The following is a 25,200-nucleotide window of genomic DNA, read 5'->3' on the forward strand; positions in this document are numbered from 1 at the left end:
TGGTTGTATTCATTGTTTATTTTAGCACTTTTAAATTTAAATGTTTCAAATTTTGTTTGTATTTGAGTAATTTTTTCAAGAGTTTTATCCAATTCTCAGGATTCTTGCTCAGGGTTTACATGTTTTGGTTTAAATATGAAATATGTACAACCGTGAGTGGAGACCTGGAGGTTGGTCAGTCAACAGCTTTGCTGTGTAGGTTGAGGAGCATCTCAGTCAATTTTCCTGTTTCTACGTACGGATTCGTACATATTTTTTGAACAATTAAAATATGTGTATTCGTGCGTAGCAATAGGGGGGTTTGGTGCAATCAACGGCATCGTATATTTTATGTTGGTTGTAATCATTGTTTGTTTAGCACTTTTAAATTTAAATGTTTTAAATTTCATTTGTATTTGAGTAATTTTTTCAAGAGAGTTTTATCCAATTCTCAGGATTCTTGCTCAGGGTTTACATGTTTTGGTTTAAATATGAAATATGTACAACCGTGAGTGGAGACCTGGAGGTTGGTCAGTCAACAGCTTCGCTGTGTAGGTTGACGGGCATCTCAGTCACTTTTCCTGTTTCTACGTACGGATACGTACATATTTTTTGAACAATCAAAATATGTGTATTCGTGCGTAGCATTATGGGGATTTGGTGCAATCAACGGCGTCGTATATTTTTTGTTGGTTGTATTCATTGTTTATTTAGCACTTTTAAATGTTTCAAATTTCGTTTGTATTTGAGTAATTTTTTCAAGAAAGTTTTATCCAATTCTCAGGATTCTTCTCAGGGTTTACATGTTTTGGTCTAAATATGAAATATGTACAACCGTGAGTGGAGACCTGGGGGTTGGTTAGTCAACAGCTTCGCTGTGTAGGTTGAGGAGCATCTCAGTCAATTTTCCTGTTTCTACGTACGGATTCGTACATATTTTTTAAACAATCAGAATATGTGTATTCGTGCGTAGCAATAGGGGGATTTGGTGCAATCAACGGCGTCGTATATTTTTTGCAAAGTCCATTGTTTGTTTTAGCACTTTTAAATTTAATTGTTTAAAATTTCGTTTATATCTGAGAAATAACGCAGTATTTAATTTTCAAGAAGATTTGCGCCTATTCCCAGGTCCGTTCACATTCGGATTTTATTGTGAATATTAAATATGATTCGTCTGTGATGGTCTTGTGGGTCGGTCCGATCAACAATCACAGGCTTTAGGGTGAAGTATTTGTTCTAAGCACTTGTCAGTTTAAATGTTCAAGTTTCAATTTTATTTTTCGATATAGAAATTCTTGTATAGGCTGATAGAGTAAGAAAATATTTTTGTTTCAATACGGTTTTAACTAATTCTCAGGATTCTTACTTGCGGTGTACATGTTTTGGTATGAATAGTAAATATGTACAACCGTGAGTGGAGACTGGGGGTTGGTTAGTCAACAGCTTCATATATTTTTTTTTTGATTTGTGTTATTTTTTGGAGATTTGGCGTTTGTTCTTAGCACTTTCGATGTGTAGGTTGAAAGTAACAAAAAGTTTTATTTTTCAGAGCATTTCAACCAATTTCCTGTTTCTGTTCCCGGATTGTCACATATTTTTTAAATATTAAATATGTGCATCCGGGAGTAGATCTAGGGGGTTGGTACAATCAACGGCTTCGTATTTGATTTTATTTGTAGTAAAATATTTTAGAAATTGTTCTTGTATGATGAAGTAACAAAGTATTTTATTTTGAAGAGGATTTTTGTCCAAGCTCAAGTCCGATCACATGTGGGTCGTATATTTTCAATATTATCATAATATATGTCTCGCATCTGACGGTCTTGGGGTGGGTTGTTCGGTCGACAATCAATTTTTAATTTTTGTTGATAGGTATGTGATATTTTCCAGAATTGGATTTTTATTTAAGTATCAGTCTTGTTTGTTGTGAACGTTATCGGTGTCTGTTGTGTGTAAAAAAGGTTTTGCAAATAATCGAATAAATTTTCCAATTTTTCAAATCGAGTTTAACGTAACAAACTTAGTTATTATTCTGGAGTTTTTCGGAAAACATGAGAAAATAATCAGTTATTGGTTTTCCTTGTGTAAGCGGCAACAACAAAGTCTGTTACAAAGTGGTTGTATGGCTTGTTTTGTTCAAAATAACTCATCAAAACAGTCTTTGAGCGGTCTGGCTCCCCGACATCGCTTATTACAGCATTTATCTCGTACCTAACGAAGACCTACTTAGCATACATTAGGGTCGCGTTCTCGCGTCGTTTCCGCATATTTACGAACAGCTCCGTTCCAGTTCCAATTGTGATTTTCGATATCGATCATCGAGGACAAAGTCGGCGATTTTGTGCTCCAACGCCGGTGTGAACCGTTCTTTGGGCTTTGCCGTTGGCGGGGATGGAGGGAGCAAAGGGTGGTTGAAGCCCCGCCAGTCCCAGGGGATGCCACTAGTCTGTAATTAAACTCCCAGCTACTGGCAGAGCTGACTGCTCTAGCCCGCTGGCTTGCTTCCCCTCCGTATCTCTTCGCAACTTCACGAACAAGGATAATGTTATACAACCTATAGCGAAATTGATCGCGGGATTCTGGCTGTTGTATGTGTTGCATAGACTTTAAGCGGATCGGATTATGGATTTGAGCGGATTTTTCCTCTTCCATACGCTGTGTATACCTACTTAATTAACGAAATGGCTTATACGGCTGCCACACGACCAAAGCCAAACCTCGGCTTCTCAGCCCTTAATCCCACGTCAACAATACCACCCAAACAATTTGCAAATTTCTTCATCATTGATCCATTGATACAGAAACTGAAGTTGAACATTTGCCAAATCGGGGGCAAAATGGCCTCTCGTTCGTGCATTTATTCGATCGTGCGGACATATCACGGACTGACAGTGTGTTTAGGAACACAATGCGTGACACGAGATACGGTCAGAACCGTGACCAGAATCAAGTACAATAGTTTCATCGATCTATGGACTATTCGGACGGAAACCACGATTGAAAATGCACTAATACGCCTAAATTAACTCTAGTGCTTTACGGCTTTAGCTTTCGAACAATTTCACTAAAAGAGCTAATTCGATTTTTGTTTTATTTATTTGCTTCCTGTCGTATTCAAAGTGACTCGTTTTTTACCACTTTTCAATCACTAAACAAAGAGAATTATTTATGCTAATTTTATTTAATATTTAATCGATAAATGCATTGCGTCCGCAACCTTATCATATTTACCCTCCGACAAATATTTACCAAAAATTTTGCCTGTTTGGACGCTGTCATCCCCCGAAGCAAAATTAGAAGAAATGGACAAAGACTGATACGCGGTGTAAAATTGGTTCGACTATTTGTGAACTAAATAAATGGTTGAGTCAGTTTTGCACCGTATATCAGTTAATGACATCGATCGCATTTTTTCTGGACAATTGATGTGGCTCATCTCTGGGGTGTTGAGCTTTGTCCAAAAGCGCCTGATGTGAACTTTTTTTCAGGCTTGTTCTTCAATTTTGTGTCTTGTTTAAAGGTCGTGGTTTTGGCATTTTGCTGTTGAAATCAGTATATCAGACTACGGTCTTTGGATGAGGCTCATTTTTCAACGAATTTCAAATACCATTTTTTTTTATTTTACTTCGTTTGTATTTTTTATTTTTTAGAGCTGTCTCCTTGCAAGATCTTGGGACTTCAGACCTTGACTGATGCTTATTTTGACGTTTAGAAGGTTAAAAGAAGCGGACTGTCCCATGGTTTACACTCAACGACGACTATTTTTTGGAATTATATGAGGTAATTCCTTGTCTTATAAAAATGTTTTTTTTTCAATGGCAGTAAAAGGATAATATTTCTATAGCTAAGTTCGTTTGAAAGAATTGGTCTTCTGCCAACGTTAATTTTATTAAAAGTAATGGATTACTATTTTTTACTTGATAAATTTGTCAAAATAAAAAAATATACTTAGTCAAATTGGGTGAATTCATTCGTTTAGCTGTAATACCAAAATTGTATTTTTTAAATAAGTATAAGTAAATCATATTGGCTATGATATTTTCGAAAAGCTTTTTTACGTTCTGAAAAACATATTTAATGTTTCATAAGTTGGCCATGGTAAATAAAAACTAAATACCTACTTATACTAAAATAGATACAAATAAATACATATGAGATCGTCGAAGCTCAAAATAATATAAAAAGATGCCCAAAAAACTGAAAAATAAACTTTTTACCAGCGCTGGCATTTTTAAATCACGTAGCATACCTGTATTTCAAGATTTTGCGCACCTAATACTTCATAATAAGTATTTCCTTATCAAAAAATTGTCTAAATTATTTTGGCTTGGTTTGGACGCAGTCTAAATACTGTTGTCATATCTAATGTGTTTTCGGCATCCCCTAAATACCTTGCCATGTAAGCAAGGGTGAGATTATATTGTTGTGAAAAATGCATATGGCGGCTTATTATTTAAACTGTATATGGGCGTTACTGTCACCCTCCAGGAACACAATGAATACAATCGACTACAATTTTATCGTTTTTGCTACTTATAGTCATTATTCATTTTTCAATTGTACCTATAATAAAAATAGTTTATGGCGATACTTACCTCATTTTTCTCGGTCTAGTAATTGTCGAAAAGTGTATTTCTGTGTTAGTTGTGACAATCACAATGAAATGTAAGAATAAAATGAGTCCGTGATTGAAATTCAACATGGCGCAACGTGGCGTCCTTTTGACGCAAATGAATACACTTATTGTCTATTGTAAGTAAGAATAATGCCAATATTTAGGCAACAACTGCAAATGTACAAGAAACAACTGAGGGTTTCTGAGGGAGAGATTTCATTGTCGTTGGTGGGGGCCAAATGGGAGGTGCTTATCGTAAAGTGTGGCACTAGCGTGTAAATTTTTCCGAAAGTGGCGATTTTTCCAATTTTTTAAATTCGCAACGAAATTGATTGTGTCAAAATTTGTGTATGCAAATGATTCGGATTTGTGCGAAGATTTGGGGTAGTTGCGACTGTTGGGAGAAGGACAGTTGAACAACATGGCTGGGCGTGTCGTTTGATTTTTCCGGAAGGGAGAGCTTGCTCGCGATTGGCCCGCGTTGGCTCCGCCCCGCCACTGTTACCAAATATTGGTCCACAAATAGTTCGTGTTTGTTACATGTTTAGATGCCCAGATGGGTCTCTCACTAGTATAGTTTATTCAGTCGGTGTTGCCGGTACATAATTAATAATCTGACTCAAACTGATAGGAACCCATAGCCAGTTTGTGTCGATGTGGTGCAATGTGCAGTAACGAGACTCCGGCCAACACCTCACCGAGGCTGCCGATGCCCTTCGCGCTCGAAGGTGGCCCCCGGGCCCTGCTGCCCATCGACCAGTACCGGCTCCAGCTCTACCAGTATGCCGTCGCAGAAAGGCTTCGCTACCCTCTGCTGAACCCTTTTCCGACGCCGCTCACCTGCTACCCGCTCTTCCCCAGGTAGGATTCAGTGCTTCACCAAGTCCAGTTTTTAGTTAAATTATTAAAATGAACAAAAACTTCCAAAAAGTTTGTGAAAATCAGCAAACAAAGAAGCCTTTCAAAAGGTCGATGTTTAACGTTCAATTTGCTCTCGTAACTCTTTAAGGGTGTTTCGTTTCTAAATTCTTTAGATACTTCATTTGTAAAGTAGTTTTCAAATTCAAAATGCGTTTTTAATACATATAGTTACTCTATTTTACTCTCGATAATAAAATTTAAAAAGAAACATTGGTATTAGAACTTGATGCGCTTATCTGAAACTCAAATCAGAAAAAAATTGTCTTGAGTTTTAATTTTTCAAAAAAATGTAGTGGTCATAATTTTGATTGTAATTTTGTTTTTGTTCCTAGAAGTTAGATGCACTTTTTAGAATCTGCAGACACAACCCAAGGCAATTAATTGAAATAGATGCCAAGTACAGGGTGGTGTATTTTGGATGTTCGAATAAAAATTATCGATGAGTAACATTCTCGAGCTCCTTTTCTAAGAAAATAATTTTTGGTCAAAACCGCATGCCGCGACTTACACCTGCCGAAACAAAAATTTAGCGAAATCTTTAAAAAATCATCAAGAATACAAATTGAAATAGGCAAATTTGGTAATTTATTATTAATTTCATATGTACTAATGTGACTGTAGTTACAGCAGTATTCCTAAAAATTAATTTATAATTTTTTTAATCCTACGAAATATTTCAAATTTGCGTACAAACCGCATATCATAAAAAAATATCAAAAATGCTGTCGAGTTATTCAACTTTTTGCGTTTTATACATTATCTGAATGCTTTAAATAAAAATCGTCTCCGAAGTATTTTAAATTTTTATGTTGCGTTGCAAAATATCAACGACTTTGAGGTGTTTAATAAATAATAACAATTTAGAAGTTTATTGGAAGCCGTTTTTAATAAAAATTTAAAAGAATAAACCACTTTATAATGTTATTTTTTATTAAACATCAAATAAGCCATCGTGTCTAATTCTTATTAAATTACACAGAAAACCAGGTACTGACGGTGGCGTTAATATTTTTTTTTGTGGTTGAATAATTTTTCTTTTTGTTAAATAGCATTTTATCGATGGTCAATCATAGATTAAAAAGACTTCCTTTTCTAGCATATTTTTCACTAGAAATTGAAATGACTTGCCAATTTATGTCTAAAAACAAGCAATTTTTATTAATTGCAAAGTTGTTAATGTATTTAAAAAACTAATAAATTATTATTACCACTTGTTTGAGAATGTGTGTAGTTTTATTGAAGATCTAATATTCTTTTTACGTTTAACTAGGTGCAACAAAACTCCAAATGTTATGTTTTTCTAAAGGATATACAAATTGAACTATAAAGATATCGCACAAAATTCATATTTTTGTTATGACTCAATTATCAAAAAAATTCTCAAACAGGTCAATTTTATGTTTTTAAATGCGACATAATGACGTCAATTTTATTTTTTTAACGACATTTGACATTTTTGGTTAGTGTTTTAAATAGTACATTTTTATCTTTCTGGTAAGTGTGAAAATAAAAAGTTATAAAAGTTTTTGAGAGTACCTATTACGCAGAGCTTTATCTTTTCGTTCGTGCTTTAATTTTTGAAGGGGTAATAGTTTTAATTATAGAAAAAACATCCAAAAAATAATTGCCACTTATAAAATAAGTCAAGAACAAAGGGATAAAACCTATTATGTTTAATTAAATAATTATCAATATTTTTTTTATTTTTATTTTTTTATTATAAGAAAGATGCGTGTTATCTGAAACAGTGAACAAAAACGTCGGTTGTCATTTTAAAAGATTAGAATAACGTCACAACTCAAAAACAAACGACATCATAAATGTCAGAATATAGCACATAAAAAAATAAATAAAATAAAAATGATAATTGCTTATATAAAGGTTTTTAGTTTAAAATGTGCAACTTTCATAATACAGAAGATATTAACTATTATTCATTTTCAACACCTTTCTCGTATGCAACAAAACAGCATCTTTATTTAATTGCTTTCTCTCCTATTTTCTACTTTCGTCAATTTCTTACATAAAATTAAAGACTGTTTAGATGTAAATTTTAACGTTAGTTTTTTTGTGACTTCTTTTTCCACACCCCAAAATTCTAAAAACGTTCAGCGTTACTGAATTTGCCCAAATGCCATATTTATAAAAATACATAAGCTGGTAGCTACAGTTGGCGGTACGTTTAGTAATAATTTGTCAAAAGTGACGTATGTAAAAAAAACAAAATAACGACTTAGAAAAAATGAATTAGCTTTAGACTGCAATTAATAAATTCTTGATTCTTGACAATCTCAAGCCAAGAACCGAACGTTTCTTGATTTTCGTAACGCTATCTTTAGGGCGCTACAGCCGGAGGAGCCCAAGCCCCAGCACAGCTACATCGGCCTCATCGCCATGGCTATTCTAAGCTCTCCCGAAGGAAAACTGGTCCTTTCGGACATCTATCAGCACATCCTCGACCACTATCCTTACTTCAGGACCCGGGGACCGGGTTGGAGAAACTCCATCAGGCATAATTTGTCTCTCAATGATTGTTTCATCAAGGCGGGAAGAAGCGCCAACGGAAAGGGACATTACTGGGCAATTCATCCCGCAAATGTGGACGACTTTAGAAAAGGGGACTTCAGGAGGAGGAAGGCACAAAGAAAGGTGAGGAAGCACATGGGGCTTGCCGTCGATGAAGATGGGGCTGATTCGCCAAGTCCGCCGCCCTTGTCTGTGAGTCCGCCTGTCGTGCCAGGGCCTTCCACGTCCGTTTATCACACAGTAAGGTTCTTCCCTTAACCGTCAAACTTCGGACAGAATCACGCAAAAACTCAAACTAAAAATTTTCTTGATTTGAAACTACTCAATTTTTGACTTTTTTTGGAAATTATTTTGAATCAGCTTGAAAGCGGAAGTTATTCGTTTTGTTTTGCTCATCAGGTGCCGGCTCGAGGTCCGTCTCGCAAGCGGCAGTTCGACGTGGCGTCGCTTTTGGCGCCGGATTCCGGTGAAGACACCAACGAAGAGGACATCGACGTCGTCTCCAGTGACCAACACCAAGAGACTTCACCCAAACAGTGGCCTAATATGTTTCCCATCGTTAATTATTACCAAGCATTGTTACAAGCGAGGCCAGGAACGACTGCAGAAACTGCCACCGACACCACAGACTCTTAAAGTGATTTTTAGTGAATTGTGTTTTCAAATCTACTTGAAGACTGTCCGTTATTTACAATTTTATTTATACGAATAGTCACTGTTCATATTAGATATATTTATTGTTCTGTTACAAACAATTTCAATCAACGTTTTAATATTTTCTTAACAATACCGGAATTTGTATATAAAATTAAATGTGTATGAGAACTGTATCTATATTATATGTAAATATACCTACTACTTATATCCACCCATTTTTTAATTGACCACCCATCCAAATAAATAATGCAGTAACTAGTAAGTGATGGTCCAGTGAAATTACTCAAACAATACGAAAAAAAGCAAGTGATGTGTAGCTCGTGAAGTGACTCCAAACGAGAATATTCAAACTGCCAGTTCTACACACGTGCAATAAATAAGCAAAAATCTGTTTAAAAAAAAGAAAAGCAATAAAAAAATAAAGACGAAATAAAAGGTAAGTTTTATAAAATATACTCGTCACTTAAAACACGTTTAAAAAATTCAAATACTACTACATTTACGGTTTTTCCCGGCACCACTAATTTTCAACCTCCGTTTTATCCGATATTTCACTAATTCTCTGAAGAAAATTAATTATTAAAGTTTAATTTACTTGATTTGCGTAGAATAAAATTAAAGAGTCGACTATCCAAAAATCGTTGGTTCACGTGCCCCGTCTGAATGTACCTAAGCCAAATTTTGACACAGCTCAAATATATAATTATATAATATTATATATATATATTTTTAATATTTCCATTCCCTATTACAATTATTCGAAATTTTTATCAACGACCTTACCGGTTAATCGAGAGTCTACTGTTCAGTAAAACCTCTATACCTAATGCGAATTAATTCTTGGATCGTCGAGTTACTTTTTTAATGAAAAATATGTATAAAAAAAAATAAAAATAATATGAAATATGTAGTTCAGTTTTTTTTTCTATAATATAGTATACAGAGTGAATCTGTTAACAGTAGGTATACTTATTTCAACTTTATCTAAAAATACGCGACGCACTTTATTTTTCGATTTTCGGAAAGTTTGGATTAGGAAAAATCAACATTTCCTTAACATACCTTTGTCAAACACAACATTAACTAAAATTTAAATCCAACAAATACTTATTCATAAATTAAACCACACATAATTTTCTATAAAAATTAGTTATGCCCTGGCTGAGTCAAAAAATAATTTAAAAAGGTAATTACTAATAATTCATTACAAAATACAAAATAAATCCATTTTCATTTATGATCCATTTAAACTGAAGCCTGCAGAACAAAGAACGTCAATTTTTCAAGAATTTGAACTAATAATGTCAGAAAAAATTAAGATCAATTGGTTGCTCTTTCTATTAAGGAAACAAATGGAGAAAGTATAATTAAAATTTTCGTGTTTGATCTTTTTCTTTACTTTCCTTGGTTTCATTAAAAAAAATAGGATCTTGTTCATGTTGTCCAAACAACCCTTGTACGGCGCTGCTGTTTATTTTTAAATCACTCGTTATAATTGTCAGCGAAATTTTTGTATTTCGAAATAGTTTATTTTTAAAAGCTAATTGGTTGTTTTTTTGGTGGTGAATGAATTCGTCACGCGTTTGCTCTTGAGTAAGGAATCTGCGGGTAAGTCTGGTCCTTTTGGTAATTCGATCAAAAGCATGAATGAAGCTGAAGAGCTTTAAAAAGTGCGTACTTAAGCCGTAGGAGGTACAAATATTGTGGGATTTTGACAGTAAGTACTCATTGTAACGTCCTAATCTACTTGACACGGGGAGTGAGCAGCATTGTGGTTGTGAACCATTCAAGTCTGTTTTGGTAAAAAGATTGACGACTTTATACTTTTGCTAAGCTTTTAAGCCTAATAAGAGAACAAAATGCTAAAAATGACTGTAATTTCTTTGGTAGTTGTTGAAAATTATGACACGTGCATTGTGGAGTGCACTTCAGGGGTGAGAAAACAGCATCTAACAAACATCGAGCGAGTCCATTAAAATTCATCCCCAAGAAGCAAATTCTTTTATGGTGGTAAATGTGATGTTTCATGCACCGGTGCGTTATAATAGCGGAGCAATTGTAATTGTATTTATTGGACTGTGTAAATTAGTAAATAATTGTCGTCCTAAACAGAGGCCCTGTTTCAATGCTTTGTTAGTAGAATTCAGAGTCTCCCGTCGAGACTTACTTACACTTCGGGAATTATTTCAACCCGCCTCGGCCTCAGCCTGGCGCACTTATTGTATTTACAATAAGTTACAAAACGCGACCGACCGGATAAATATATTCTTCGTTATTCTTCCCTATTCAACAAAGGCGTCAAGCATTTTTTCGCCCTTTCACAACCGTACGTTCGACACACAAGAGACTAAATTACCCAAATTACTAACCAAATTGATTCGAAAGCTTTTAAACGCCTACACTTCCTAATTTCTGCTTCCGAAACGCTAAAAGCTTAAAAATTATAAAAGTCGAGCGCACTTACGATTTCTACAATCCAACGCTGCAAAATGCACAAAACGACAGCTATATTTTTTTAATGTGGGTTGCTCTAGTTTTTGAAATGTGCATCAAACGAAGAGGTGAGAAAATGCGCCGGGAGACGTTGGCTACCTGGCTCATGTTGTGATTCCAAACAAGAGTTCGTCCGGTTACGAAGAGTTGAATAATAGTGAATATTCAGAAATTGGAAATGAAATGTATATTTTTGTAGGGTTTGTAAACTTAGGAAACACTTAGCCAACCCACCTGCTTTTACCGAGAATAACCCCAATAATAACACGATGACAAATAAGTTCTATTCACAACATTTGGCAAATACGAAGATCACTTTTAAGATAAGAAAATATTAAATGTTTTTAAAGCACAAAAGACCTATTATCGTGAGAATAAATTTACTCGAGTCAAACTTATGCACACGCAAGAGTAAACGAATTTTGTCACGTAATGACAACAATTAGACAATGCCAAACGACAGTGGACAGTTTTATTTGCATACATGGACGCACAACACCGGAGGTGTATTGAAAACAAGAGGCGGCATGTGTCAATATTAGCTCCAACTTCAAGTTGGGAGTGGTGCGCTTTGGAGAGCTTCCTGGGGAGGTCGCTTACAATAAACACTTCGAGAGGGCTACCATACTCTTCATCTTAGTTTACTGTGTTTACAGTTTCATTGACACCAAACTCAATACATCACCCGTCCAACCACACCTAATTAAGTAACATCACGTGGAAAAATCTCAAATCAATACGTTTCGCAAGTTTCCAGCTTCCCCAGTTCAGTTTCAGCCAACTTAACTCGATAAAAACTTCACCGGATTGTCAGTAATTCCACTCGTGACAAAAAAACAAAATAACACAACATTTAATAAACACATAAACGAGGCCGTCAAAAACGAAGCGTTCGTCAGTGTAAGATAGCTCACTCTTTATACTCGAGAAACCAACAAAGACAATGATATTTGAAGTTATTTGAAGCTGACTCCTCAACAAAAGCTCCGATGAGCCGTCAACATTAAATGCCCAAGTGTTTGGACCACTTCAGGTTCATATACAAAGAAAACCGTCACTCAAAATACCACTAACATTCCTATTGTAACATATACAATCATTTTATATACTCTCCTCGGACACAATCAATATTATAAATCCAGCTGAATGAGGCGCATTCTTAATTCATGATCATTTAATCACACCTTTTGTCCAATACGCGCTTTTTGTTATTTAAACACCATTCCTTCGTGTTTTCTTACGACCACAGGCCAAACACCAAGTGACAAAAAACACACTGTATAACGTGAATCGGCACAATTCCGAAAAGTTACTTCCATATTAAAATAAATAACAGCTGAATTTAGACTTGCGACATGCGAAACTCAGATTGGAACATGTTTGCTTAACTTTCTTGTTTTATCGATACCCATTTAAACATTTAATTAACGTAATACTAATAATTAAAAAAATGATTGATGGTACAAGCAAGGAATGTTGCGACAATTGTCTGTGTTGTGACATTGTTTTTAACGACAATGGGGCCATCACCAGATGCAGGTACGATAAAAAAGCAAGTCATTTTCGTATACATTTCTGACAAGAGGGCTATATAATATAGGTGAGTGCCGACAAAGATGTTTTATTCCAAAATTTGTGCCACTTAGAATTGAATATGAGAAGCTCGAATTTTTCGTTTAATTTCAAGCTAAACGAAAAAATAAATTAGCGGTGACTGGTAATTCCGCTGAAAATCAAATGGGAGAAACAGTTTCTGGAAGCTGACAACTGCCAACACACCGTACAACAACAAAGAGAGTAAAACGTCGCTCAGGGTGGTACACAATTGGTGTCGGGGTGTGAGGTTTACATTATTGCGCGTTTACTCGCTGTTTCACACCACCGTACAGATCTGAATAATTCAATAACACTCTAAATAGGCGGCACTAACATCAAAAAGACGCGTTCGAGCCAAAGCTGAATTTACCATTTTTAAAGGTAGAAAAATCCACCCCTCGAAAAATATTTTCACGAATTATCGGGCGACAGTTCGGCTGTCATCCAAATTATGCACATAATCGCATTTGCGTTTGTTTTATTTTACTGAAATACATCGAACGTCGACGTCAAAACGCATAATTTCATTTCGGAAAATTCGCTCTAATTGTCTAAGAGGAATTTCCGCGAATGCTCACATAAAGAAAAAATATAAAACACTTTCAATGGCATTCACTTTTCTGTAATTTCAACATTTCGCATCGGAAAATAAATGGGCCATTTTAAAATGCTACTTTGTGAAACCAAAGAAATTCAAATAAAAATAACGAAAATTCCGCCCCGCGTTACACAGTCCCAGTGGTTTCCACAATTTCGCGTACAGAGCCGCACTCGCCCACCGCAGTTTATTTCTTCGCCCTCAAAGCAAAACCTCACCAATAGGTAAAATTTACTTTTCGATTAATGAACCAAAACATAACGTGCTTTGAATACAAAAATTCAATAAATTACAAAATGGTAATACAATTATTTATTAAACTAGACTACTTAATACCTTTATACGGATTAAATTTCAAATAACTGAAGTTAGAAAAGAAAAAATTGACATCAATATACAAACAGCAATACATAAGAAAGTGTAGAATATTGAACAAAACAGCACTCTTTAGGTGATCTTGCAGTTTAACTAAATTACTCTTAATTTAAATATATTAATATTATATATTTAAATTATTAAATTTAAATATATAATAAATATATTATATATTTAATGTTTAAATATATTTGTTCCCTGAATCAACTATACTTTTGTTCTCTGCAACCTAATTTTTTTAATAAATGATTCGTAAAAAAAGTAGTGATTCCCTGTATCATGTCGCATACAGAGCCGCACTCGCCCACCGCAGTTTATTTCTTCGCCCTCAAAGCAAAACCTCACCAATAGGTAAAATTTACTTTTCGATTAATGAACCAAAACATAACGTGCTTTGAATACAAAAATTCAATAAATTACAAAATGGTAATACAAATATTTATTAAACTAGACTACTTAATACCTTTATACGAATTAAATTTCAAATAACTGAAGTTAGAAAAGAAAAAATTGACATCATTATACAAACAGCAATACATAAGAAAGTGTAGAATATAAACAAAACAGCACTCTTTAGGTGATCTTGCAGTTTAATTAAATTACTCTTAATTTAAATATATTAATATTATATATTTAAATTATTACATTTAAATATATTATATATTTAATGTTTAAATATAATTCTTCCCTGAATGAACTATACTTTTGTTCTCTGCAACCTAATTCTTTTAATAAATGATTCGTAAAAAAAGTAGTGATTCCCTCAAGTTTATGAAAAGTGAAAGTAGGTATTCTAAAACAGTTTTTGGCGCAAAATGAGGAAAAAGCGATTGGAGATATTTTCGGAGTGCGACCCTGTGGCGAGGGAGAAAAGAACGCGTAAAACGAAGCGGTATAAAGTTATCCTACGGCGTTTATGTATATATTCTGACGTTTTGCAAAATAGAGAAAATACCTTATTTTCAGAGAGTTGCGTGTTGGGCGAACACAATACTTGGGTAAATTTAATAATGAGGCTTTAAGAAGCAGCATTTGTTGTAATTGAATTGTGCGCTTTGGAGGTTATTAAAGTTTCCCTTGAAGAAGCTGAAATAATGTTAGTGTCCAAAACGGAATAAATCCGTCAGAAATCAGGGATTGGTTTTATTAAATAAAATTTCCAAATTGGTTAAACGAGTCGCCTTAAAATAACATATTTTGGAAAGATGTCGTCAAATAATAGATTGACAAAAATTGTTTTTGATCTTATTTTCTCGCATGTAAAAATTCCGAACACACGTCCTGAATTCAGCTGCACACATAAGTGAGGAGAATATGAAAATACATAAGGGGTGAAAAAGTGACTCTTCCGAAAAATACAAATACAAACGTTTCCAATGAAAAACATTGAACCCAAATGTCTGCTAATAGATTAAGCATTTCACAAGCGGCGGAATCAGGATAATTATAGAGCGAAGTGTATCACAACCTTATTGCTGCCGCTCAAACTTGCAAACTCATAATGCGCCTTAGAATGTGAAACGGTAGACACCTTTACGACCCAGGGAACTAAACCGGCGACCAAGCGACGGCAAAACCTCCTCAAAACACTCACAATAAATCGAAACTCGCTTTGTTCAACCAACCCAGCTTGAAATCAACAATTACGGAGCGCGAATTTTCGAAAAAATTGTAATCGAAAATTTCGAGCATCACATTCTGCTCCAAATCGGGCGCTCCAAAAGAGAGTACTCAGAAGCGGTGTGAAATTATACCCTGCACTATCTACCAAAGCACTCAGATAAAGCCCGAGATATTAGTTAAAAATAAAAGCATCGCAGCGCTAAAAACAACATATGACAGCCAATCAGCTTTTCTTATTAATTATAAAGCCGACGAAATTTCATCGAATGATTGTCTTGGTGGACGTTTTAACGCGGTTAGTTATTTTGATTGGTTCTATTTGAATCAAATCAATTATTTCCCAACCAGTCCCTAATAAGTCAAACCACTCAAACCAAGACAAACACAGAATTAATTTAATTGAGTTAATTGAAGCTCCTTGCCCAAAAATTGCCAAACCATGTGCCTACGATGACTTGCTTCGAGTAATCCGTTTTGGGTTTCCTGTAAACAATTTATTTATGCTTTGTTGCGCATGTGTATTTTAATAAGCCATTAAAGTATATTATTACGTCTGGAAAAGTCTTAAACTCAAGCACGCAAAACTCACATATTTCCAGACTTAGTGCACCTTCTGGAAGCTCCAATCGCACCTGTTTCAGACTAGAAACCGATAAGTGCATCAACACGCGCAGTGTGAATTTAAAATCATTGCTAATTCGTTTCTTAAATCAAAATGACCCAGTTATTAAGCGAATAAGGTCGAATTCATCACCCGGGTTCCTGTAGTTTTTGTTGCGTGAGGTTGAACTTTCTGTCAGTGTCAATGGAGAAGAAAAAGAATTTTTGCTCGTGTCGACTTGCGGCCCATCAGGAATCGGGAAGAGTGAGGTATTTAGCATTAATTAAATCACGCGCCAATTAATCTCACGCAAGCGTGTTTTAGATGGTGTGTGGGACATGAGAAAGACTGGCAAATTAAACTCAAACGACTCGTTTTTGTACCAATTATTCTGCTCCCCATTGTCATTTTCATCGTTTTCCTTACACGATACTCCAGTCTTGCCAGTGGCAACGACAATAATCTTATCTGTATAAAAATCAAACACTATTTTCGGCTTTGCTAAAAATCCTTTCTAGCAATGAAAAAATTCGACGAAACCGAAATTCTGGAAGATGAGGACCGGAGAGACCTCCTTAAAGACGTGAAAACCTCATACGTGCCTGAACTTTTAAATAACAACACTTTCACTAAAATAAGGCAAAAAAGAGAAGTTACTTTAAGCCAAGAAAATGTAAGTCATTTAAACAAAATGCTTTATTAATTTCAAAAATTTTATTAGTTTACTGATTACGAAGAGTTGCGTAATGACACAGAATTAGAATTTTACAAAAATTTTGAAAGCAAATCGCTGGAGTGGACAGTAAGTGATTATAAGTAGTCGCAAAATTTTGAATTTTCTTATTTTTGAGTTATCTCTCCCACTTGATCAGGAAGGTAACGATTTATTTGAGCTCGATCAGAGCCAACTTGCCCCACCCTCCCCTAACAAATCGCACGCACTCTTTTGGAACAGTCGACTGAATTATGACGAAATCAGAGAATTGCAAGGTAATTACTAATTAATTATTAGGTTGGTGCATAATTATCGGCCACTTTTGTTACCGATTTGGTGCTCTTTCATTAAAAAAAGGCTGTTCCGCTTAAATTCAAAGAAAATATTTTCAAAATGGCGGCACTTCCGGTTATACCCTAAGTATTAAAAATAGAAAGCTATATTAATTACTGCCTTTTTGGTTCTGGTAAAAATTTGAAAATTTGCGTTTTAGTAACTTTTTTAGAAATTTAAAAAAAAACGAAGAAAAGACCTAAGCTTTCTTTTTAACACATTCGCTGCCATGGAGGACACTGGTGACCGTTCAAGTTTTTTGGTTCTAGAAAACACAAAATGGCCTAAATGACATTTAAACTTATATCCACCTTCGAAAAATCGTTATGCAAATTTAAAATGAGCATTGACGTGAGAAACAATATTAGAAAATTTGCCTCGGCAGCGAATGTGTTAAAATGCTGTAAAAATAATTTCAAAATCTTTAAAAATGGCAAAGTTACCGATTTTTGAATCGGAAGATGCAAATCAAAAAAAAATAAAGAACGTTTGAACAACATATGAATCAGTAAATTAAATAAAAGCTTTTAATAATACTAAAAACGGCGGATAATTATTCACAAATAACCAATTTTCTAAATCAAATAACTAATAATTCGAAGCTTCGACCATGAGAAAATATATGAATGAATCGGCCGATCCCTGTGAGGATTTTTATGAGTATGCTTGTGGTAACTGGAATAAATATCACACAATTCCCGCCGATAGAACCTCATATGATACGTTCGAGATGTTGCGCGAGAACTTGGACACCGTTTTGCGAAATCTTTTGTCCGAAGCGATGGATAAGGTGGGATTTTTTGGTAAAAAAAATGTTTTAATAAATGTAAATTTTCAGGAATATTATTTTACAAACGGCACGATGAAGGCGGCCGACAAGGCGCGATTTTTTTACAGATCATGCATGAACGAAGGTTTGGGTGAAACAACAAAAATCATTTCATTATTTTTACAAAATTGATTCAGAAAGGCTGGAGTCGAGGGGTGAAAAGCCGCTGATAAAATTACTCGATGAATTAGGAGGGTGGCCGATTATTCAACCAGATTGGGACGATACAAATTTTAAACTCGAGGAATTAATGGCGAATTTGAAATTATACAATAATGATATTTTGATAACTGAATGGATTGGGCCGGATATAATTAATTCGAAAAATTACATTATCCAGGTATTGGTAGTTTCCGAGTTTCTAAAGGGTTTAAGCCTTTCCGTATTCCGTAGATCGATCAGACGACGTTAGGTCTACCTGGAAGGAGCTATTTTCTCGATCCTTCCTATTCAAAATATCTTCGTGCATATAAGGTTTTTATTCTTGCTGTGGCCTCTATTTTGGGGGCGCCACTAAATGAGGCGATCCAGGACGTCAACGATGTGATCACTTTTGAGACGAAATTAGCAAACGTAGTATTGTCCACTCATTTAATTATTTTTTCGACAATTTATTTCCAGATAATGGTTCCTAGCGAAAACAGACGAAACGTCACCGATTTATACCTCAAAACTAGCATCGGTGCCTTGCAAAAAATTTTCCCGCAGTTTGATTGGGTACATTATTTTAGCATCGTCTTAGGCAAAGAAGCCGAGTTGGAAGAATCAGTGGCGTGCTACTGCATGGACTACTTACACAAATTATTTGATATTTTAGCGCACACTACGCCACGGTAATAAGAATGAAAACTTTGGCAAAATCGTGATTATGATTTCAGAACCGTTTCGAATTATCTAATTTGGAGGTTCGTGCGGCACCGAACCAACAATCTCGATAACAGGTTTTTAATGGCAAAACAGAGGTTCTACCACGTTTTGTTTGGGCGCGAAAAATCGCCCCCTCGGTGGCAGTTCTGCGTGTCCCAAGTCAACTCTAATATGGGAATGGCGCTTGGTAGTTTATTCGTCAAAAAATACTTCGACGAAAATAGCAAAAACGATGTAAGTAACCAAATAACTGAAACCGCTTGTAGGCAATTTTTCTAGACTTTGGAGATGACAAAACAACTGCAAGAAGCCTTCCGCTTAATCCTCAAGGAAAACAAATGGTTGGGTGACGACACCAAAGACTACGCTCGCATGAAAATCGATAAAATGAACCTCAAGATCGGTTATCCCGACTTCCTTTTAGATCAGGACGAGTTAAGCGAAAAATACTACGATGTTGACGCACACCCCGACTATTTTTTCGAAAACACGTTGAGTATTTTGCGACATTTGACCCGAATTGAGCAAAGGAAGATCGGGACTGAGGTCAATAAGACGACGTGGGGCACAGCCCCGGCGGTTGTTAACGCGTATTACAGCAGAAACAAAAACCAAATCAGTACGTATCTTTGGAAAAAAATTCTAGCGCTTTTTTAGTTTTTCCGGCTGGGATTTTGCAACCACCCTTCTACCACAAACACTTCCCGAAATCGCTCAATTTTGGTGGAATTGGAGTCGTAATAGGGCACGAAATAACGCACGGATTTGACGACAAGGGGCGCCTGTTCGACCACTATGGAAACCTCCAACAGTGGTGGAAGGAGGACTCCATTTACAACTTCCACCAACGCGCGAAATGCATGATTGGTACTTTCTACATATTTTTTTTTCATTCAGTTTTCTACACTTGCTGCTTCTAGATCAGTACAACTCGTACATTATTCCCGATGTGGATACTTATATGGACGGGTTTATCACTCAGGGGGAAAATATCGCCGATAATGGGGGATTAAAACAGGCGTTCAGGGTAATCATAAAAACTAACTTTTGTATCGTTTTGGCCGTATGTTGTGATGTGCCTTTTTATGGCACACATCAAATTTGACAATTAACATTAACTTCGAGTTTTTTTTTGCAAATTCTACTTTACAAGCTACTAAGTCTCAAACAACACTTTACAATTCACCATTCCACTTTTCCAAGTCAAAAAGTTTGGAACAATTGTATTTTAAACGGCCCTCTAACTGACAGTGACGTCACACGTTGACGTCACAGTGACGCCATAATTCGATGCAAATGAAATTAACGTTGGAATAGGTTTTAGACGCAAATGTGTAGCACCTACCTTTCTCAAATTGCAAAATGTGTATAAAACAGTCTTTTGAACCGGTATTTCCTCGGGTATTCTCCATAATTATTAATTACAATCAAGGGGCAGTTCGTGGCGCATGGTGGACGCCGCGCCAAGTCACAGCCCGCGCGCGCCCGGACTTTCAAATTCACAAATATTCCACAAAACACCTGGCACCTGCCCCACTTTGCACTTTTGAACCCCCACACGATTAATAATCACTGGTTTGGTATGATTTCCTGAAAGATAACGATACCGACGATGACAACCTCGTTGAAACAACTGTCAAAAGCAGCGTCCAAATTCGTGCAAAGTCAAGGCACTCTTGACAATTTTTTGAAAAGTGTGATTTCAGGCATTTATCAAACTTTTTGTGCAAAATAACCCTTCCTATTCAGTAAAGAGTTGATTTAAATGTTATATCGAGTCTATAGCTTTTGTTTTTTTCTTTGAAGTCACGCAAAATTATCCTCATCTGTTGCGTTGCTAAAGACAAGAAGAACAAAGAAAGACCTATTGACGATTTTGTGTGTGTAAGACAGGGCGCAACCCCTCACATATAATAATAATCAAATAATAATAATAATAATAACAATAATAATAATAATAATACCTAATATTGGGGGAAAATAAAAAAGACAGATGGAAACAAAAAACAAACAAAATTTACAAAAATACAGATTTGTTCAAAATTACTTTTCCAGTAGATATTTTTGAAATAATTCTAACAGGGTTGAAGTCCCTATAATTTGGTAAGAGCTCTGCGAGAGTAAGTAGTTTTTCAATGTTTACCCGGATTCTAAACAAAAGTTTATGTTGTAATCGATGATTATTAATATCATAGATTTTTTTGATGGTGGGTAGCTGAAAGAAAAAACTTTTTCAGGCTTATGAAACGTGGCTAAAACACAACCCCGACGCCGATGAAACCCTCCCAGGAATTAATTTAACCGGGCGGCAACTGTTTTTCCTGAATTTTGCCCAAGTATTTACATTACTTATCACTTTTTTTCCTAATTTCCTCTTGCAGGTGTGGTGCGGTAAGCAAAGGATTGATACGGTGAAAAGTCGATTAAAAGTTGCCGTCCATGCTCCTGGCATATTCAGGTAAAATTAAAATTGTCAGAAATCGTGAGAGTTTACGTAAAAATTTTTTTCAGAGTTATTGGCTCTCTCAGTAATTCCGAAGATTTTGCAAAGATTTACAACTGTCCTATCAACAGTGGGATGAATCCATCCGAGAAATGTAGTTTATGGTGAATCACAAATTCATAATATACAATATTTTAATCAGGAAGTGAAGTAACTAGTCAATGTTTTGTTATACATTTAATATTTTTTTGTATAAAAGAAACAATATACTTATGTCATTTGATATGAGTTTTATTTCCCGATACAAAAATCTTTGAATATGACATCTAGGAGTTGCTCAGTGGTTGTGGCACCGACTAAGTAGCCAAGATGCCTTAAGGCCTTTCTCAAATGCTCAGCCATTAAAACAGTGTCACTTGATGACCTATCAAGAGACGAGTCAAGACACTTGAGACAGTTACTTAAGTGTTGTCTATGTCTCACTTGATTCATACTTGGATGTTCGGCAGAGGGTTCGCCACATCTAAAAGAAATAATCAAAAATATGAATTGTAAAAACGAAACTCACAATTTTCTCAATTTATTGCCAATAGTGTTGACAAGATTTGAGACACCATCTTCTGACTTGCACGACAAATGAACAATCTCAGAATTTTGCAAGTCAAGTAAATCCTGCACGAGATCCGACTTATTAAAAACAATAACACATTCTTTGTTTATTAAATCGTACAACCCTAGTTTTTCTATATAACACATTAAGTAATCACTGGTTGAGCTAGGCGGGTGGTTATGCAACCAACTATACACTTTCAGTGAATCTAGTACAAGAATTACAAGATCGGCACAATCGTAGCTATTTTTTGCTCGAATTATTCCTTCTTTTTCTATGATATCGTTAGTTTCGTATCTAAGCCCCGCGGTATCTGTGAGAACTAGAGGATATCCCCCAATATTTAAAGTAACTTCCAGAATGTCCCTAGTAGTGCCTTCAATTGGTGTAACGATAGCAGCCGGTCTTTTGCAAAGCAAATTCATTAAACTACTTTTCCCCACGTTGGGTGCTCCCAGAATAACTGTTTTAACTCCAGTCCTCAACAACTCTCCTTTCCTCCCGTCATTTAAATGTTTGCGAATTTCGTCCCTCATTATTTGAATTTCTTGAACTACAAGGTCTAAAACCCCCTCATCAATGGTTTCAGTTTCTTCAAAATCAATGTGTGCCTCAACATGTGCCACTGATTTAATTAAACTTCCCCTCCACCTGTTGTACAACTTGCTCAAAGCGCCTTGAGTTTGCAAAAAAGCCTGATTTGATTATTTTTAAGTGAACTAACTCCAGATCACCTGCTTTCTTTGTATTTCCGTTTCCGCTTGCAATAAATCGGCCAAACCCTCAACTTCAGTCAAGTCTAACTTCGCATTGTGGAATGCCCTCCTTGTGAATTCCCCAGGTTCGGCTAATCGAAAATCAGGGAGAGAACCAAGTGCGTTTAAAACAGAACTAACAACAGCAATTCCGCCATGAACGTGAAACTCGCATGAGTCCTCTCCTGTAAAACTATGGGGGCCCGGAAACCATAAAACGAGCCCCTTGTCTAAAACTTCGTGACTTGAGGGGTGTTTTATGCTTCTTAAAATTGCAGTTCGAGGTTTGGGGTTCGTCAGACCGGTGAGGCATTTTAGAGCAAGTTCAGTCGAAGCCCCTGAGACTCTTATGACAGCAACCCCACACTTGCCCTGACCTACCAAACCAATTAAAAAAATCGCAAAAAAAAATCTTTCGTACCCGAAGATAACGCATAAATAGTGCTTTGCTTCCGAAGAAAAAATTTGAATGTTTTATTTAAATTTTTAAACATTTTTTCAGGTTATCTTTGAGTGACTTTCATTTTGCCACCAAAGTTGGCAACCTGAGATAAGGCAACAAGGTCGTTTAAGTCATTCGTGTTCTGTGTGAACGTTCAAAACATTGTGCTTGTTTTCGTAATTTTATTAATAAAAAAATCAAAATGTGTGCTAAAATGGCATTTCAACACCAAGCTGGCACAGCTATGGAATGTCTGAGTGTAAGTTTTGACGAGTTTTGGTAGTTTTTTGTTGGGCGTTGAATTTTCCTAAGATTGGTTTACAAGTATGAATCATTAGCATATTTAAACAACAATAAAGTGGTTTATCTATGTTTATTCAGACGCAGATTGCATTTGCAGATACCTATCACCTTGCATAAGGAACGTGATGGGGATACCATGCGATGTGGCTTCAAAATTGGGGGTGGAATTGATCAAGACTACCACAAGAGTCCCCAGGGCTACACTGATAACGTAGGTGTTTCTTAACTCAGGACAGCAAAAATTGAGGTTTTTTACAGGGAATTTACGTAACAGAGGTACATGAGTCCAGTCCTGCCTCTAAAAGCGGCCTACGTGTCCACGATAAAATCCTCCAATGCAACGGCTACGATTTTACGATGGTGACTCACAAAAAGGCAGTCAGCTACATCAAGAAACACCCAGTATTAAACCTACTAGTAGCTCGGAAAGGTGTCACATCAACATAAATATTCTGTTTTTGAATTATGTAACTTTCAATTTACTTTTATAATTTTTGTTCCAGTTACCAATAATTCCAATATTTTAAGTGATTTATATTTAAGCATAAATTTTATATGTTTGATACGAAATATATATCTGCGTTTTTAATTAATAGTAAGTTGTTATTTTTGTAGTCGTAAGTTTTTAATTTTTTATTTTTAAAAGTCTATGTGAAATGTTTGCCTATAGTTGCAAGCGACATATTTTGAGTCAGTATTGCTAAGTGTAGCATTGCAACAGTGTTTAACTTGCTTTGGATTTGTATTAGCGAATCAGTGCGTAAATAAATCTATGAGCAGAAGAAGTGTTTTAATTCTCACGCCTGTGCTTTTTGTTTGAACTTATTTTTGATCAAACATAATTTTACGCCTGGAAAATGCAGCCAGCAGTACATATTACATCAAGGACTGCCGTTATAACACAAAAAACAAATATATTTTTTTATAACAAGACATTAAAAATGAAGAAAAACAAAATTATTGCAATACGTCAATAATGTTAATATCACATATTCAACATTCCACTGGAGATAAAAATGCTTTTACTTTTTTGATAACTTCCGCTACAGTTCGCCAAGTCATTAAAAATAAAGTAAAACAAATCAATACAAAATGTCCGTAATATCTATCCCATATTCAACGTTTTACGTAAAATAAAAAAATATTGAAAGTTGAATGGGCTTCATATTTTTGTTCTTGACTTATTTAAAAAAAATTGTCTGATAATTAAATAAAATAAAATAATTTTATTAAGCAATGTTATATGTTTTTGTTCTATTGCAACTGTTGCAGATGTTTTTTTATTAAAATGGTTACAAAAAATGCCAATAAAATGAAATGCCCACTGCGCAGTTTGAATTTCCCGTTATAGTTAGTTTTTTCGTCATCATTTGTTATTTTGTTGTTATTTTGTAGTCGTAAGTTTTTAATTTTTTATTTTTAAAAGTCTATGTGAAGTGTTTGCCTATAGTTGCAAGCGATATATTTTGTGTCAGTATTGCTTAGTGTAGCATTGCAACAGTGTTTAACTTGCTTTGGATTTGTATTAGCAAATCAGTGCTTAAATAAATCTATGAGCAGAAGAAGTGTTTTAATTCTCACGCCTGTGCTTTTTGTTTGAACCTATTTTTGATCAAACATAATTTTACGCCTGGAAAATGCAGCCAGCAGTACATATTACATCAAGGACTGCCGTTATAACACAAAAAACAAATATATTTTTTTATAACAAGACATTAAAAATGAAGAAAAACAAAATTATTGCAATACGTCAATAATGTTAATATCACATATTCAACATTTCACTGGAGATAAAAATGCTTTTACTTTTTTGATAACTTCCGCTACAGTTCGCCAAGTCATTAAAAATAAAGTAAAACAAATCAATACAAAATGTCCGTAATATCTATCCCATATTCAACGTTTTACGTAAAATAAAA

General features: G+C 35.2%; 4 protein-coding genes and 12 non-coding genes across 18 annotated transcripts; 15 read left to right on the forward strand and 1 right to left on the reverse strand.

Annotated features, from left to right (window-relative positions):
- The first annotated feature begins 83 nt into the window (after nucleotides 1-83).
- Nucleotides 84-180, forward strand: Mir3811a-2 (microRNA mir-3811a-2). The gene has a single exon (NR_038628.1). It is a non-coding gene; the product is annotated as a microRNA mir-3811a-2 (primary transcript).
- A 238-nt stretch (nucleotides 181-418) lies between these two features.
- On the forward strand, nucleotides 419-515 carry Mir3811a-4 (microRNA mir-3811a-4). The gene has a single exon (NR_038636.1). It is a non-coding gene; the product is annotated as a microRNA mir-3811a-4 (primary transcript).
- A 51-nt stretch (nucleotides 516-566) lies between these two features.
- Nucleotides 567-627, forward strand: Mir3806c (microRNA mir-3806c). The gene has a single exon (NR_161882.1). It is a non-coding gene; the product is annotated as a microRNA mir-3806c (primary transcript).
- A 116-nt stretch (nucleotides 628-743) lies between these two features.
- On the forward strand, nucleotides 744-847 carry Mir3811a-3 (microRNA mir-3811a-3). Its single transcript, NR_038631.1, has one exon. It is a non-coding gene; the product is annotated as a microRNA mir-3811a-3 (primary transcript).
- A 10-nt stretch (nucleotides 848-857) lies between these two features.
- Nucleotides 858-983, forward strand: Mir3806b-4 (microRNA mir-3806b-4). Its single transcript, NR_161800.1, has one exon. It is a non-coding gene; the product is annotated as a microRNA mir-3806b-4 (primary transcript).
- Nucleotides 984-1,083: 100 nt separating this feature from the next.
- Mir3805b (microRNA mir-3805b) lies at nucleotides 1,084-1,187 on the forward strand. Its single transcript, NR_038638.1, has one exon. It is a non-coding gene; the product is annotated as a microRNA mir-3805b (primary transcript).
- A 126-nt stretch (nucleotides 1,188-1,313) lies between these two features.
- Mir3811a-5 (microRNA mir-3811a-5) lies at nucleotides 1,314-1,425 on the forward strand. The gene has a single exon (NR_038639.1). It is a non-coding gene; the product is annotated as a microRNA mir-3811a-5 (primary transcript).
- On the forward strand, nucleotides 1,314-1,425 carry Mir3811b (microRNA mir-3811b). Its single transcript, NR_038645.2, has one exon. It is a non-coding gene; the product is annotated as a microRNA mir-3811b (primary transcript).
- Nucleotides 1,426-1,506: 81 nt separating this feature from the next.
- Mir3806 (microRNA mir-3806) lies at nucleotides 1,507-1,652 on the forward strand. The gene has a single exon (NR_038623.1). It is a non-coding gene; the product is annotated as a microRNA mir-3806 (primary transcript).
- A 69-nt stretch (nucleotides 1,653-1,721) lies between these two features.
- On the forward strand, nucleotides 1,722-1,817 carry Mir3805a (microRNA mir-3805a). Its single transcript, NR_038622.1, has one exon. It is a non-coding gene; the product is annotated as a microRNA mir-3805a (primary transcript).
- A 59-nt stretch (nucleotides 1,818-1,876) lies between these two features.
- LOC657858 (protein lin-31) lies at nucleotides 1,877-8,909 on the forward strand. 2 transcript variants are annotated; one of them, XM_008202469.3, is made up of 4 exons: nucleotides 1,877-3,759; nucleotides 5,226-5,455; nucleotides 7,855-8,281; nucleotides 8,441-8,909. In XM_008202469.3, exons 2-4 carry the CDS (start codon nucleotides 5,259-5,261, stop codon nucleotides 8,675-8,677), a joined length of 861 nt encoding a protein of 286 aa, XP_008200691.1. In that variant the 5' UTR covers nucleotides 1,877-3,759; nucleotides 5,226-5,258; the 3' UTR covers nucleotides 8,678-8,909. The 2 variants fall into 2 exon arrangements, with proteins under 2 accessions (XP_008200691.1, XP_008200692.1); XM_008202470.3 differs by lacking the exon at nucleotides 1,877-3,759 and having other exon boundaries at nucleotides 5,090-5,455; nucleotides 7,855-8,164.
- On the forward strand, nucleotides 3,282-3,378 carry Mir3824 (microRNA mir-3824). Its single transcript, NR_038644.1, has one exon. It is a non-coding gene; the product is annotated as a microRNA mir-3824 (primary transcript).
- Mir3823 (microRNA mir-3823) lies at nucleotides 3,479-3,569 on the forward strand. The gene has a single exon (NR_038643.1). It is a non-coding gene; the product is annotated as a microRNA mir-3823 (primary transcript).
- A 7,013-nt stretch (nucleotides 8,910-15,922) lies between the features above and the next one.
- Nucleotides 15,923-21,454, forward strand: LOC657941 (neprilysin-4). 2 transcript variants are annotated; one of them, XM_964361.5, is made up of 17 exons: nucleotides 15,923-16,253; nucleotides 16,309-16,454; nucleotides 16,503-16,657; nucleotides 16,706-16,786; nucleotides 16,836-16,974; nucleotides 17,635-17,822; nucleotides 17,871-17,946; nucleotides 17,999-18,201; nucleotides 18,255-18,434; nucleotides 18,483-18,694; nucleotides 18,740-18,962; nucleotides 19,008-19,347; nucleotides 19,386-19,595; nucleotides 19,649-19,755; nucleotides 20,966-21,064; nucleotides 21,110-21,186; nucleotides 21,240-21,454. In XM_964361.5, the coding sequence occupies exons 1-17, from the start codon at nucleotides 16,189-16,191 to the stop codon at nucleotides 21,337-21,339; spliced, it is 2,601 nt and encodes an 866-aa protein (XP_969454.4). In that variant the 5' UTR covers nucleotides 15,923-16,188; the 3' UTR covers nucleotides 21,340-21,454. The 2 variants fall into 2 exon arrangements, with proteins under 2 accessions (XP_969454.4, XP_015836432.2); XM_015980946.2 differs by having other exon boundaries at nucleotides 16,857-16,974.
- LOC658017 (uncharacterized protein) lies at nucleotides 21,394-23,084 on the reverse strand. The gene is made up of 4 exons (XM_964431.4): nucleotides 22,958-23,084; nucleotides 22,516-22,913; nucleotides 21,740-22,476; nucleotides 21,394-21,694 (listed from the first exon to the last, which is right to left on the reverse strand). The coding sequence occupies exons 1-4, from the start codon at nucleotides 23,028-23,030 to the stop codon at nucleotides 21,463-21,465; spliced, it is 1,440 nt and encodes a 479-aa protein (XP_969524.2). The 5' UTR covers nucleotides 23,031-23,084; the 3' UTR covers nucleotides 21,394-21,462.
- On the forward strand, nucleotides 23,076-24,066 carry LOC658095 (uncharacterized protein). The gene is made up of 3 exons (XM_964506.4): nucleotides 23,076-23,237; nucleotides 23,379-23,492; nucleotides 23,540-24,066. The coding sequence occupies exons 1-3, from the start codon at nucleotides 23,181-23,183 to the stop codon at nucleotides 23,726-23,728; spliced, it is 360 nt and encodes a 119-aa protein (XP_969599.2). The 5' UTR covers nucleotides 23,076-23,180; the 3' UTR covers nucleotides 23,729-24,066.
- The last annotated feature ends 1,134 nt before the right edge of the window (nucleotides 24,067-25,200 follow it).

This window comes from Tribolium castaneum, chromosome 10, assembly GCF_031307605.1.
Source record: "Tribolium castaneum strain GA2 chromosome 10, icTriCast1.1, whole genome shotgun sequence".
NCBI lineage: Eukaryota > Metazoa > Arthropoda > Insecta > Coleoptera > Tenebrionidae > Tribolium > Tribolium castaneum.